At 28.1% G+C, this 15760-nt stretch overlaps 1 protein-coding gene across 1 annotated transcript; it reads right to left on the bottom strand.

Annotated features, from left to right (window-relative positions):
- Positions 1–4720: 4720 nt before the first annotated feature.
- LOC148549364 (beta-glucosidase 12-like) lies at positions 4721–15760 on the bottom strand. Its single transcript, XM_088496469.1, has 13 exons — positions 15509–15760; positions 15300–15369; positions 10839–10897; positions 10659–10734; positions 10012–10089; positions 9840–9927; positions 9143–9398; positions 8149–8264; positions 6775–6989; positions 6640–6671; positions 5639–5741; positions 5428–5524; positions 4721–4944 (listed from the first exon to the last, which is right to left on the bottom strand). The coding sequence occupies exons 1-13, from the start codon at positions 15635–15637 to the stop codon at positions 4776–4778; spliced, it is 1488 nt and encodes a 495-aa protein (XP_088352595.1). The 5' UTR covers positions 15638–15760; the 3' UTR covers positions 4721–4775.

Raw genomic sequence — 15760 nt, 5'->3', positions numbered from 1 at the left:
ACTGAACTTTAATTTAAGACAAATTTCAACCAATTTAAAAAACAGAGGCTCAAGTTATAATTCGTCAAAGTTCACCAAAAATTGGTGTTTACAAAAAATTTGCTAGGTTCTCAAACTTCCAAAATTCACAACCAAACCAAACCAAAACATACCCAAACATCATAAAACACTACCACACACTATACTTTACCATTCTATTACACTTCAATCAACTCAACACCCATTTCACTTACTCTTTCCACCATAATTCAACAAAAATTCACAATCCATAAATCAATATCTCAACCTCATTCACCACCATTCAATATTAACACCAACCACAATATCCAAAACCCAATATCATCATCAATATCAACCACCACCCATCAAAATCATATTCAACATCAATATTTATCATATATTCATCATATTTCATATATCACACATTCTAACACTTCATGGCATCCTCTTCATCATCAAACATAATTTCACATATAATTAATCATACACAACCATCAATCAATCCTATCTTAAGGTCAACTAGCCTAAGTGTCCAGAAATATGACATATTACATAAAGAAAACCGAAACCATACCTTGGCCGATTCCCAAAATGCACCAAGCACCAAAACAAAGCCACCAAGCTCGATCCAAAAGCCTCGACCAACTCTATCAAACACCAAACTCAATATAACATCATACCATATACCAACATCAAATCTAGGGTTCACAAAAATAACTAAACACAAGGATTTAGTGAGACCTTAACTTATCCAACGATATTAGGAGCAAAATCCAACAATATTCTAATACTTGATCACCCCTAAACAAACAAAATCATGAAAATCTCATTCTAACAAAGCCACAACTCGAATTTGTCAAAGAACAGAAAATTGGAGCTTGGGATTCGAGTTGCTTACTACTTTGTTTAAATATAATTGAAGAGCTTGGTGAGAGCTTCACGTGACCGCAAACAGCTCGTCAATCGGAGCTCCGTAGCTCAAGTTATGGCCAAATGAAGGAGAAGATGAATGGTAACTTCTCTTCTCTTCTCCCTTCACTACCAACAGCGCCCCTCTCTTCAAATTAGGGCAAGAATGAGCTGAATGCTCATTAAAAGGGATTTATATATGTTGGGTTTGGGCCCAACCTGGGCTCGGTCTAACCTGTTACCATTTTAGGTCCGTTTGGCCCACTTTGGGCCAAAACCTTTAAGATTAGTGCCCGATTTTCAATTCTAAATTATTTTTGTCCTTTCAAAATAATAAATTCAATTTTTAAAATCTTATTTTCTAAAATACGTAGTACCAGATAGACTAGTGCCGGTACTGCCGGCTTAGGCATCGGTATGCATTTTAACAAAAATTTTTCGCAAAAGATACATTTTCCCACTCAGAAAAATTCATTGAATTCAAATTTTACCTTTTTAATTTTAAAATATCATCTCTATATTTTCGAACCTATTCTGGGCAATTAAAATTATTATTTTATTAAAGTAGTTAAGCCAGTTCTTACAATCAAAGTGGTCGGGAAGGCTTTACAACGGGTGGTGTCAAATGCGTCAACCAGGTATATCTAGCTTTTGAAATAACTGAGATGATATCTTGGATCAGTCGTCCCATCATATAGATCCATGTTGAGAGTTTTGAAATTTCTTGGAACTTTAACCCGCCTGATCTCTTTTATGAATAGATCTTCCCCACCTAGGGAGATTTTTTCTCGATCTGTTCGGTTACTTCGGTTTCAAAGGTCGGCCTCTAACTTCAAGAGTTTTTCTTCTAGCTCCCTTCGTCGTCTTACTTCTCTCTACAATTCCCACTTTGCTTCCCGTTGTTACTCAGCCTCGTGCTCCGGTTGTTCTAGCCGTTCTCTTTGACCATGAACTAGGCCTAGTATCTCCACCGTTTGAGGAGATTCCCCGTCTTTGGGGTAGTGGATCTCCGAATCCTCTTTGACTGGAGATTTTTCGATGTTTCCCCTTCATGAGGAATATGCGTTTGTTGTGATGGAGAGATTATAATGGCATGACCCTCTGGTTGGGCCTCAGGTTCGGATTCAGAGGCTGTATGGCCGTCTTCATATTGGTGGTCTGCCATAATTAGGGGTTGAGTCTCAGGTCCCCGGCAATGGCGCCAATATTCTGAGGGTTACCTGAAACGTTGATTTGGGCCTGAACATGAGGTTCAGATCCCTTTGCGTGGCAGCATCCGACTTGTTGATGTCGAGGTGCTACAGATCCGAGTTTCTCGTAAGGAGGTGGGGGTGGTACTTGCAAGAGATTCCGATACTTAAGTTAACAAGGGCTTTAGGAAGGTTTTTAGTAGATTATAACATTGGTCATACCTGAGGAGTGTCAGTGTATTTATAGTAGAGTTGATAACCACCTTTGTTAGAGTAGTTCCATCTTTTCTGATGGATAACTGTTTCTTTTATCTTGAGAGTTTGTTGGGATCTATTTTTTAGTGAAGATTGAGATTGTGAGCGAAATTTGAGGAGGCAGTTACTTATTTTTGGATAGGTAGAGCTAAGCTCCTTTATCGGTGTCCGGCCTCTTTAAAGAGGTCGGGCATGTCGTGGAGGCCACCCTTCTTAGTGGACCTTTTTGTTTTATTGAGTCTGACTTTATTTACTGAGTTAAGGTATGAACACTAGTATTTTGAAAAGTAATAAATTTATATATTTTACGTGATTTTAACCTAATCTATTTATTCATTGCATGGTAAATAAAAAAATAAATACACGACATATATTCTATGATATAACATCGAATTTGATGAGTGATTTTGATAGATATTAAATTTTGACAAAGATTTGACATAAAATATTTTTATCATTTTACAGTGCGTAAACATGAATATTTGCATGAAGATTCATGCATCAAATTCAAGAACAAGTTCATCAAGTAATCAATCCTGCATGTAACGAAGGTGATATGATAAGAAGTCCAACAAGTAAGATTTAGTAGTAGGATATTAGTTTTTACTTGTCAAGAACAAATCAAATTCATCTCTCAAATTAAAATATGGTTCGAAATAGAATAATTTTTAACTTATGATTTCAAAAATTCATGATTGAGGGAGAGTATGGGTCGTGCCGCGTGATGATCCTAATCTATTTATAATGGATTATGAAGAGTGGACTCCAATCCAAACATGCACCAAACACCATAGTTTGAAATTTAATTTTGTTCTTTTTTGCCTTAGAGGATCGATCCATATACTAAGTGGAGTGGCTTAGAAGTGGTGAGTGGTGACCATATATCGCGAGGTGTATCACAAATGCTCTAATTTGTAGTAGTCTGTCAAATACATTCTAAATTTAGTGATATAATAAAAATTTTCGCACCTTGGTGGGAAGAATTGAACGTAGATAAAGAAATTATACCGAATTAAAATATATCATGCTTATACATTTTAATAATCTTTAAACTCCTTGTATTTCTTGTTATTTATATTTTTAAAGTGGCGTGAAAAACGAGCTCCTTATAAATTCTTGAAAACTTGTTCAAGTTCTTAAAAAATTTTTAATGCGAAATGACTCGTACTTAAGCTTTTATTTATTTTATACATGTGATACGAAAAATATTAAATACATGGTTTAAATGTTTAAAATTCACTTATAATTAAGTCCATAAAAAAAAGAAGTACATTGTCTTTGTTTGTAAGTTTATATTTCCAAAATTTAAATTTCCTTCTATATATTACAAAGTATTTAATATTTTAATTTGTCATTAATACTCAATTTATCTTTCTCTTGAATATATTTATCTTGTACTTATTGACTAATAAATTCTTCTGCATTGTTGGTTGTCCCCACAGCGCTTAATTTATTCAAATTGGAGATTTTAGACATCTTCTATCGTCTTGCAGGAGCATATTAAAACATCAGTCACACTTATGCTTAGTTTGGTAAAGCTTTTCAAAGAGATGTTTGTATTTTTTAAAAGTTCAAGTTTCTCATTTTTTGTTTGGTAAATAAAAAAAGACCATGTGCTTGTGCTTGCAGTTTTTAAAAGACCGGAATACTTTTAAAAATACCTAAGATAGAGCTTTTCAAAGTTGGCTTGTACTTTTCAAAATTTAAAAGTTTAATATAACGTCATATATTAACTAATTTTCAAATTTAATGCTTACATTTATGTCTATTATGGTATTTTTAGATTTTAAAAACTATTTTACCAAATGCAATTAATGTTGTTTGTATTTATTAAAAGCTATTTTTTATTTGATTTACCAAACATAAATACTACAACTTTTAAAAAGTCATCTTTTAAAAGTTAACTTTTATAAGTTACCTTTGAAAAGTAAAAATTTTACAAAACTAAGCTCTAGCCGAGAGATAATAACAAATCAGATCAGCCCAACACCATAATTCAATATGCTAAATAACACTCCTTATACTGCACTATATTTTCTTCCTCTCTTATGTGTACATTCTTCTCTTACCTTCTAGAATTAGTTAATTTTTTTTTGTTATACACACACTCACCATTTACACACACCTTTCAACTACAATCCAGGTATAGCTAGGTATCAAATAAACCAGGTGTGCATGCCTGGGCGACAAATGTAGGAACTTATGTATAAATTCTATACACTCATACAGTGAATAATGGAAAAAAAAAACACAACCAATTTTATTTCCATATCGCTCAAGCTTATCTGCTTTTTCTTATTACATACCTGAGTGCAAAAGCTACTTTAATCAAGAAAAGACAAAATATATATAGAACAATAAGTAAATAGTGAAAGTGCGACTAATATTTATTTTCCATAACTTTGTTCAAGTTACAAATGTTCATTGATGAAGAAACCTTTTGAACCACAAAGCTGATTGTTTGCAATATCTTTTTAAATTATTCTTGAAATCTACATGAACAATTCCCCACCTAACAGTGTAACCATAAGACCACTCGAAATTATCCAATAATGACCATACAAAGTATCCTTTCACCTTGATACCATTCCTACATCAAATGCCAAATTTCAAGTGTTAGATCAGTAAATATTGAGTTCCAAAGAGGTTAACATGATGAACAAGTTTCACAATGTCACACTATATGAAATTTGGTTTTGTTATGGTTAAAAATTTATCATTAAAAGAGATCTTCCTTTCGTTTTATATAATATGTTTCTAAAAAAAAGGACAAGAAAAAAATCCTGAAAATGGTAGAAAATTATGTAAATAGACTCCATTATCATGAACCCCCCAAACTAATACTAAATTTAATTTCTTTCTTTTAATTATATTATTATTAAGAAAAAATATTGAGGAGAAAAATTTAATACTACCTAAATGTTATACATTAGTCAAATATTTTAAAATCTTAAAAATACAAATGACACACATATTATCAAAGACAAGGAGTATCTTTGTGACAACTTTTATTACTTTTGTTACTTGCCTTTATCATCATGAACATGTTCTCTTGTGGCAAATGAAAACTTACCTTATGGCCTTTTCAATATATGAAAGATGCTGAACAATAAAGTCTATCCTAAAGTTGTCATCTAGAGCCTTTGTACCATCATTCGGCTCATTAATTCCTGCAATTATTTCAAGAACACGATTTATTGAATTGAAGCAAAATAATTGCATTATAACTTGGTATAAACTCAAATCTTAAGAAAAATGATGATAAACATAACTAAGCAGCATACCATTTTCTGTTATGTAAATGATTGGATCACCATACTTCTCCTGGGTATACTCTAATAGGTCTAGTATTCCTTGAGGATAAGTATACAACCAATCTGTGGCAGTCTGCAACATTATTAACTTCTCAATTCCACTACAAATAAAATTTTTAAGTAACAAAAATTACTTTTAAAAGATATGTCTGACACGCGCTACATAAACATTTAAAATTTTCATCAATAGAAAATCAAGGCTAGTTAACATTAGGTTGGTTTGACGTCACACCCAGTCTTTCGGAATATTATTGGGTAAATTTACATTTTTGAAAAACCAAAATAGATATTTTGTTAGTGACATAATTCAGTGGTAATTTTGGTAGAGTTTGGTTAGTACCTATGTCTACCAGAAATATGGATATGATAGTACATATTTACTGTTTATTTGTTGAAATTGACACAAAATTTTGATGGACAAAGAAATACATAAATACATAAAAACACATGTTTTCAGTATATCTCTTCTAAGCTGTCACACTAAAATACAATCCATGAGACACAGACTTTTACACCTTTGTCCCTGGTTATTTTGCTCCATTTTTTAAGAAAATATGAAAAGACGGGAATGCATCACAGATGGAACTTGGAAACTTCTACAATTCATGCCAAGCTTGAAACTAGCATGGACACGCCGCTTTAAATTTTAACGAATGCATGTTAGGAATTTCAGTAACCTTTTAGTGTAATAATTTTACAAAATTCACGTTGGATTAGAAGCTTATAGTTCATATCTGTCCAAATTTATTTGATATACTTTTTTATAAATCAAAATTAAAGGTGATAAATTTGAGCATGATATAGGCACTTATAGTTCAATCGCCAAACCGCTAAAAGTTAATCCTTACAAACAAAAATAAAATGTATAATTTTACTTAAAATGAGACTGATGATGTCATTTGATACAAATACAAATATATGAAGGTTCTCATAAAAGAATTTGAAGAATTTAAATAATATTATTAAGGTACCTGGGGACCAATGGGAATCCCATCTCGAGTAGCTGAAGCAACAAAATAGATCAATTGTAAGTAAAAGCCAAATTAAATGGGAATAGCATGAAAGCAACAAACAGATATAAGCTTGATTAGAAACATATGGATTACCACTGAACAATGCGCAAATGTCTGCCAAAAAGGTTAGATTTTCACGCTGGCAAGGAATATTGCCCACATAGGTTGCAGTGTAATAGTTTAATCCTAAGAAATCGAAGGACCCTTTGATCATGGCGGATTCCCTTCTAGAAAACTTTGGCAAACGATCTCCAAGTTTCTCAACCATTACAGCAGGATATTCACCATTGTACAATGGGCCCATGTACCTTTCAACAAGAGAGGATTTTCAGACTTGATGATTGTTTCAATCACTGTTCTAAAGATGCACATGCATTAAGTTCTTATCATTTAAGAGGCAGCTCAATGCGCAACCATCCCGTGTTAAACAGCATCTTGAGAAAGATTGCACTCAAATAGTGTAATACAAGTAGTGTAATCTAATAATTATATCAGTGATTGATTTTATGATTTGAACTCGTGATTTTAAGGTCACACAGAAACAACTCAAAATTTCATTAGGATCTCATATTTTAAAAATTTATAAATAATTTTTTGGAAAAATATAGGTAAACAATTAGAATACTAAACAATGTGAATAATGGATATGTAGGTGTTCATTATTTTTAGGTTTGATTACTCTATTGGTTCCTATAGTTTTGCAAAATTTTCAATTAGGTCCCTATATTTTTTTTTCTTTTAATTGGGTTCCTGCACCAAATTTTTTTTTCAATTAGGTCTTTCTTAGTAGTAATTGGTTTAATTGTATAGGGATCCAACTAAACAAAAAAAAATTGGTGTAGGGACTCAAATAAAAGAAAAAAAAGTGTAGGAACTCAATTGGAAAAAAAATTAGTGCAGGGACCCAATTAAAAGGAAAAAAAAGTATAGGGACCTAATTGAAAATTTCGCGAAACTATAGGGACCAACAGAATAATTAAACCTTATTTTTAATTGGATAGTTACTTCTTTTGATTCGATTTATTCATGCACAGTTAACCATGACTGGATGTTCAATTCACTAGATGTGCAAATAGTTATTCTAATGTTAAAGTTTAGGAGGTAATTTTGGGTGAAGTGGTTTTTTTATTTTATTAGGTCAATTCTAGAGCCCATTGTTCACATTATTTACAAAAGTCATTGTCTAACTAACAAAACCGTAATTTTTTATATTAAAACTTTTTAATTAAATCTTTATCTTTTCAATAAAAAAGTGGATATTATATTTTTTTTAATTGACAATTTTTAGTATAGAATTAATTAAATTTTTTTATTTATGATATGAATTTAACTATAAATTTTAAATTTAAATTATAAGAACTTAATCAAAAGTTTAGTAAATCTATAGAGACATATAGTAATTATGCTCTTTTTCTAATGGAAGAAAAAAGGGTATCCAAAATTGGTAATGAGTCTACAAGAACAAACCATTCATCCAAAAAAGCAAAGGCACGAGATGCTGCATCTACATCAGCTTTTGATGGTGAGAGTGGCATAATCCAAGGAAAACATAAGGCTATCCCAATTTGACCCTTTTGAGAAATCTGTTAGAAAACAATTGATTGTCAACCAATGACGCACCAAAATTATGAACGAAAAATCGTTACTAAAAGAATAACCCATGAACAAATATCCGTTTGGTATATATCAGGTCCTTTTTGTTTTGTTAAAATTGAACAAAGGGTAAATTTTAAATCTTTATCACAAATAATTTTGATGTCAGGTCCAACTTCGACTGTGGAGGATCTTCATCCCAGATCAGAGAGGGAATAGAAGATCAGGCTTTCGGCCTCACCTGTAGTTGATGATAAGGCATTTGCCTCCGCTGTATTAAAGTCTTTAGAATGAGAGGATGCTTGCTCTTTTGCCTCTTCAAGGAAGGCACATTTCAGACTGACTAGCCATTCTTCCCGGGCGTGTAAGAACAAGCAAGAAGAGATCGAGAGGAAGCCAAGCTATGCGTATACTTTCCTCTCCTAAGTCATAAACTATTTTTTCTAAAAACTTACTCATTCGGTAGAGATATATAAATAGTTTTATAGTTAATATTCTGTCAACAATATGACTTTCATAAATAAATATATGTAAAAAGTAATACTATATGACTAACAAAATTTAGCATTTTTTATCAGTACTCGACCAACAAACATATTTTTATATGTAATATCCAAAGAATATGGTGTTAGCTCAATCCTAATGTACTACATTATTCTAAACTCTAAAATCCTAAATTCTAAAAGTATAAAAATACAATGCTACCCGAAAGTATTGGCTAATATCCATAAATAGTGTTAGCCCTCAACATTTCTCATATGTAAATATTTGAATTTATTATTTTATTCACTGTCGATTATTTCTTTGAGAACAACAAAATGCATGATTTTGTTTTAATATGAAGGTTTGATAATAGTTAGGTAATAACCTGGAATTTGTCCCTATAGACATTCACAGCAGCCGCATGAGCGAGGAGTTGATAGTGTGAAACTATATAGGGCTCTGTACTTGAATCACCTGCTTCACAATCTGGGCGTATCCACTTTGAACATCTTGCAGGTGGGAACATACCGTATGCATAACCTTGAAGGCTAACGGGTAGTGGCTCATTCAAAGTAATCCAATGTTTAACCCTGTCACCAAATTCTCTAAAGCATACTTCTACAAAATCTGCAAAATCTTCGCTATAAAAATATTTAATAGTAAAAAAAAGTGTCAGCTTGAGTTTTCCAAATTTGTTAAGGTTGCAATTGGATGTTGTTTTTAATACAAAAATATAGAAATTGCAGAAATAATTTTTTTTTATGTTAGTCTGTGTTTTCATTTTCAATGTTTTATTTTTATTTTTTAGAGTTCTGTGAAAAAAACAAAGAAAATAGGAGATAAAAATAGAAAATAAGATTTTATTACTTTTACTGTTTTTCCTTTTTTTTCACAAAATTCTAAAAACAAAAAAAAAACACTAAAAATAAAAATACAAATCAAACACATTATATTTTCTATTTTCTATACTTTGTAAAAGTAAAAACAGAAAATCTTCGTCCACTATTTTAGAACAAGATCCAAATGCATAGAAAGAAGAGAGGGGATGGTAGGATACTATGTTATTAATTACTATTGCTTACACAATTTTTGGGCTGAGAAAACCACCATATTCATCTTCAAGAGCTTGAGGTAATTCCCAGTGGAATAATGTTATAAAGGGCTGTAGGTCTGAGTATAAGATACAATAATGTTTCAAGTTCGGTATCATCATTTTGAGTGACACTAAGAGTTGACTTTAAACAGAGTACTAACCATTTGATAGAAGTTCATTTATGAGGTTGTTGTAATATGTGATGCCTTCTTGGTTAACTCCATCCTTCAATTTTCCACCTAAACATGAGTTTAGTTAGTTGCAGTTTGTGCTATGCAAGAATCAACGTAAAATTATTTCAATGAACATAAAGTGATCAGAAGTATATATAATTTCATTAGAATTACACTAAATGGTAAAATAGATTAGTAATATGAAGTAAAGAAATAAAACGTAACAAATTAAATAAGTGCTTAATAAATAATGATTTTAAGATTAAATTAAAAAGGTTTAATTACTGTATATAATTATATATATACCTTGAAAAAAAGTCTTGGAGAAATGGTTTTTTTTTCCATATGATCTTAAAGTCACAGATTCAAACCCTAAAAATAACTATGTATGTATGTACGGGCAGAACTCAACTTTTAATTATGTTTCTAGAGATTAAAGTTTCTAATTGGTTTTCTATACGTACTACGTAAAAGAAAAAGTTTAGTTAGGTGTCAAATAAGAGTTGAGGTTATAGAAAATAGATATTATGTAAGAACATTTCATTCTAAACCGAAACATGAAATCAAATATTCTAAGAATAACTTTTTATATGAACCACAATTATAAATGTAAATAAGATTAGAGAATTTCTTACTTGGCAAAATTCTTGACCAGGAAACTGAAAATCTGTAGGCTTGAAATCCAATATCCTTCATCAAACCAACATCTTCCTGATTTTTTTTAAAAGAAAGATAATAAAATTGTCAATTTATCTAGTTGAAATCAAACCTCACCACTAAGAGAAAAGAATTTTCAAGATGGTGAATCAAAATACCTTGTAGCGATGGTATGAGTCAGTTGCAATATCTGCAGTACTGCGGTCCACAATTTTACCTTAAACAACAAGCAAATGTCATACATATGGTAGGAATGAACTCAGCACTCAACAGTAGAAAAATTTTGAATTTTTTTTCTTTAAATTAGTGAATCGGATCCATTAAATGATCCAAACCCCAAAGATTCTTAACTGTCGTTCCCTTTTGTACTTATTCAATTATTTGTGCTCTATATAAGAGCTAATAAAGTTGAAACATTTAACTGTGTATATCTAATTATTTATACTAAATATAATGGAATATTACCCTAATGCTATTGGTGGGTTGAAATTTTATTAAAATTCTATTCTACTCGTAGATTGAGAATCTCTCAACCCTAACCTTATCCTCACCCTAAAGTTCTAAGCTCTACCTTACTTTATCCTACCCGTAAAAATATCAAATTTTTTCAAAGCAAATATAAAATTCAATCATTTCAAATTTCATACATATTAATAAAATAAAAAATAAAAGACTAAATTCAAATTAAAATTAAAAATAATAAAATTTTAAAGAAATCTAACATAAAATTACAAACATACATATTATTATAAATATACAAATACTCTAAATTACTAAATTAATTAACTAATTTAGTAGTTGTTCACCTATTGTAAATTATTACATGAGAGAGGTTATAAGTTTAACTTTCACTTCCTTCACTATATACCTAATTTTTATAAAATACATACCCGAATCGATCTCTAACCTACCCGCAGGATCGAGTAACCTACCCTACCCAAACGGGTTGGACAAAAATAATTAGTTAAAAATGGTTAAAATTTTATTTTATTAATTTCTTTAACTACAATACACATATTTAATGTTCTTCTTTTTTTTTTTTCACTCTTCTCATTTTTATTCTAACAAATAATAATTAAATAAGTTATACATTAATTACATTAGTAGTAATAATAGAAAGTATATTAACAATATTCAAATTGTTTTGCCAATCATATGGCGAAGATATTATCTACTATTAATGTAATTTTTTTAATCCTTTTTCTTTAGTTCTTTTCTTTTCTTGTTCCATGTAGTGTAAGTAGTTAAAATATTTTTAATTTAATATCTAAAATTTTATACAAATAACATTTATTATTTTATATTTATAAAATCTATATTTTTATACATATAATATCTATAATTAATATTATTTAATTTCAAAATATATATTTTTCGATTATCTCATATATATGTTAATAGATGTTAATTTTAAATTATTTTAATACTTTTAATTGATATTTATATATAATTTTAATCTGATTAATTAATAATTACATTTAATAATTTGTTTCATAAATTTTCTCCTATATTTCATTTCTATTTTCTATTTTATAATATATAATTTATATATAAAAATATGAGTGGTAAAGTAAAAGTTATTAAAATATTTTTAATTTAACATCTAATATTTTATATGTATAATATATATCTATAACTTCAAACATATACATTTATAATCCACAAATAAAAATTGATTTATTATTTTTTTATTTTACAAGTCATAAACTAAAAATTCTTTTATTTTTTTGATCTTTAATAAATTGAGAATAACGAATTTGAGATTTTGAATTTTTTTTATAAAATGCATTGTGGTAATTTGAAAATAATTTTTATGGTTAATGATACGAGGACTTAAGACTTTTATTTGAAATAAAGATGGTATAATTATGGACGTAATAAATTAATAATGAGAGAGAGATTTTAAGATTTGATTCTAATAAAATTTGAATTAATTTCTAGTATAATTAAATAAAAAGAGATATTTATAAAAAAAAATTTAATTGTGTCAATTAATTAAAAAGAGTAATTTACACTCTGTTATAAGTGAGAATATTATTAAATATATATATATTTTTATTTATTGTTTGTGATTTTTGATTATGTAGTATTACTTTTTTCTAAAATATCCTTTATTTTACATATTTCATGAAAAAAAATATTATTTCCAAGATTTGAATTTAAGAACATTAAATTATAAACTTTTTGTCTTCTCAATTAATTCAATTTTTGAGCGAGTTAATAGTCAAATTAGTCTCTAAAAGATAGGGCATTTTTCAAATTCGTCCCTAAAAGATTTTTTAATAAAATTGATCTTTCAAAGATTACGAATTAATCATATTTATCCTTCAATGACTCAATTAATTTTTGTCAACGATTAATGACATAGAATATTAATTGATAACATACATGATATCTAATATGTCCAATTAGATGTTGACTAAATATGCTTATGAAAATCTATCAATTTAGTCGTTATGTCATATTAGGAAAAAAGGTCTAAATTAATAGATTTTGATAAATATGTATAGTTATCGTCCAATTAGATATATCAAGTATTATGTATGTTGTCACTTGATGTTTCATATCATCAATTGTTGACGAAAATTGTTAATAGAGTCATTGAAGGACAAATATGATTAATTCATAATTTTTGTAAAGACCAATTTGATTAAAAATATCTTTTAAGATGAATTTAAAAAATGTCTTATCTTTCATGAACTAATTTGACTATAAACTCATTTTTGAACTTGTTTAAGTGCCATTAAGTTCTTAAAAAAATATTTATACAATGAAAAAGAATTTTTTAATATTTTTAGCGTGTTTGGCAAATTATAGTAATAAAAATAAAAATATTAAAAAAATAAAAAATAACTTTTTAAAAATTACGGTTTATATTTTTTTAAAAGATTTTTTATTTTAAAAAAATTATTTTTAACATAATAAATAAATAAATACTATTATATTATTATATCTAAATATAATTAATAGACAAAAATATATTTTTATATAAAATATTTAAATATAAAATTATTTTTATATTTTTTAAAAAAACCACCAAAAAAATTTCTTAAAAGGTTCACCCAACTTATTTATATAGAAAGAATATGAAGATGTTACCAACTGACCCAACTTATTTATATAGAAAGAACATGAAGATGTTACTAACTGAAGATAAAGTATGTTTTTTGTTTTTAATATTTGTGTTTTATTTAGAAATATTTCGAATGTTTAATTATATTTAATTTTATTTTTAATGTTTTTTATTTGTATTAAAATTATCTAAAGATAAAATTAAAAATTTTTATAAATAATTTTGATATAAATAAAAAATTAAAAATTAAATTAAATTAATCAAAAATATTAAAAATAAAATTAAATATTAATATATTTTTTAGAAAAATTACAAACATTAAAAATAAAAAATATACTTTAAAAACAAAAAATATACTTTTTACTTTATCCTATCAATTTATCATGGGTAGCGGTTTAGCGCTTCAAAAGGAATACTATCATAGGCTACTCTCATATATGATTTGTAACTCTATACTCTTTGAAATAATATACATTTTATATATTTTTCATTAATAAATGAATAAATAAATAAAATAATTCATTGTCTTCTATTTTGCTTTTTCTTAGAGTCACTTAATTGAAATTCATGTCATTGCAGAGGAAGGCGCTAAAACACTTAGGATGCCATTGTTTGGACAGGACATTAAAATACGAATCCAGAGTTATAAAATTATATTTAACAAGTGAGATATAAATAGAAATATTGTATTTTAAAATAATAAATTAATATATTTTGTATTTTTTCTAAAAAAAAACAAAAATTTTAAATAAAGACATAATTTATTTTTTTATTTTTTTATTATCATTATTAAATTTTAAAATTATATTTTTTTATCATGTTATTTTTTATTCTAAATTTTGTATAAAAAATAAAAATAAATTAAATTTTTAATTATTTATTCTATTTTTTATTCAGTTTATCCCTAAATAAAATACAAAATACTAATTTTATGTAGTTGACCTTTGTATTATGAAAACCAACACAGCCTTAAAAACAACTCGAAGGAGAGTGTTTTTAAAATTTTAAATATGCAGTGTTCATGAAGTGAAATAATTTTAAAATTTATTTAAATTAGAGATTATTGATGAAATGAATTGAATCTCATTTTAGATACATGATTTCACTTTAATAAAAAAACTAATTAATTTTTCACTTTGTATAAAATTAAAAAAAAAATTGAAACCAAACACTAAAGTAATAAATCTTAAATTTAGACTCAAATTACTTTTTATGAGGTAGTTTTATAAATGTTATTATACTATTTTATGAGACTCAAAATAAAATTAAAGTGAAACCAGAAAATAATAAAAAAAAATTGATGGCAAAAAGAGTGCTACTAGAAAAGTGTTTTAAAAAATAAAAAAATATAGAAATACTTTACAAAGACTTAGCAGTTGATTTTAAAATAGAAGATTATGATGGTTGCCCAGATTTTAAATCTATAATTGAAGCGTATCTTCTTCAATAAAGCAAACCCAATACTTTCGTTGTGTTGATTAAGCCCAATTGGTTGCCAAGGAAAAAATTAACAAAATAAAAGTGAAGGGGCCAAGTACGAACTAACCAGAGTATTTATATGTGAAATTATCCCAATTGCTTTGGCCCTTGCCACCTTCATGCGCTGCACCTTCAATCTTTTGGGGAACAACACAAGAAGAGAAAAAAGCGAATGTGCATAGCAGGAAAAGAAGGCAGAATAAGATCCTTCTTCACAAAGATATATATTATAATAAATATGTAATAAATGAAGAAAATAGTTCACAGAAACAAAACCTGATGAGCTGCAGATGCTGTACCAAATAGAAAATCTGCAGGGAAGCTACTAGAATTAAGAGAAGCTACCCATTTAAATAAGGTGACAGAAACAATAAACACAACAAGAACACCCTTAAACCACATCATTTGTTTGAATTTGAGTTAACCTCAGAATACTGAGAATTGGTAAAGTTCATTTTGCATATAAAGCATAAAAACTGATATTTTGTTTTGGGGGGAAAATATTTTTTCCTCTCTCCTCATTCAGTT

This window comes from Arachis ipaensis, chromosome B8 (genome assembly GCF_059453495.1).
Source record: "Arachis ipaensis isolate K30076 ecotype BB chromosome B8, ASM5945349v1, whole genome shotgun sequence".
NCBI lineage: Eukaryota > Viridiplantae > Streptophyta > Magnoliopsida > Fabales > Fabaceae > Arachis > Arachis ipaensis.
The sequence above is the reverse complement of the archived record's forward strand: the minus strand, read 5'-3'. Positions and strand labels throughout refer to the sequence as shown.

Coding starts and splice junctions, on each gene's coding strand:
- LOC148549364 (XM_088496469.1), bottom strand. CDS start 15,637: ATGATGTGGTTTAAGGGTGTTCTTGTTGTGTTTATTGTTTCTGTCACC. Junction 5,742..6,639: donor GGATTCCCATTGGTCCCCAG/GTACCTTAATAA, acceptor ATAATGTTGCAG/ACTGCCACAGATTGGTTGTA. Junction 4,945..5,427: donor TATATTGAAAAGGCCATAAG/GTAAGTTTTCAT, acceptor CATTTGATGTAG/GAATGGTATCAAGGTGAAAG.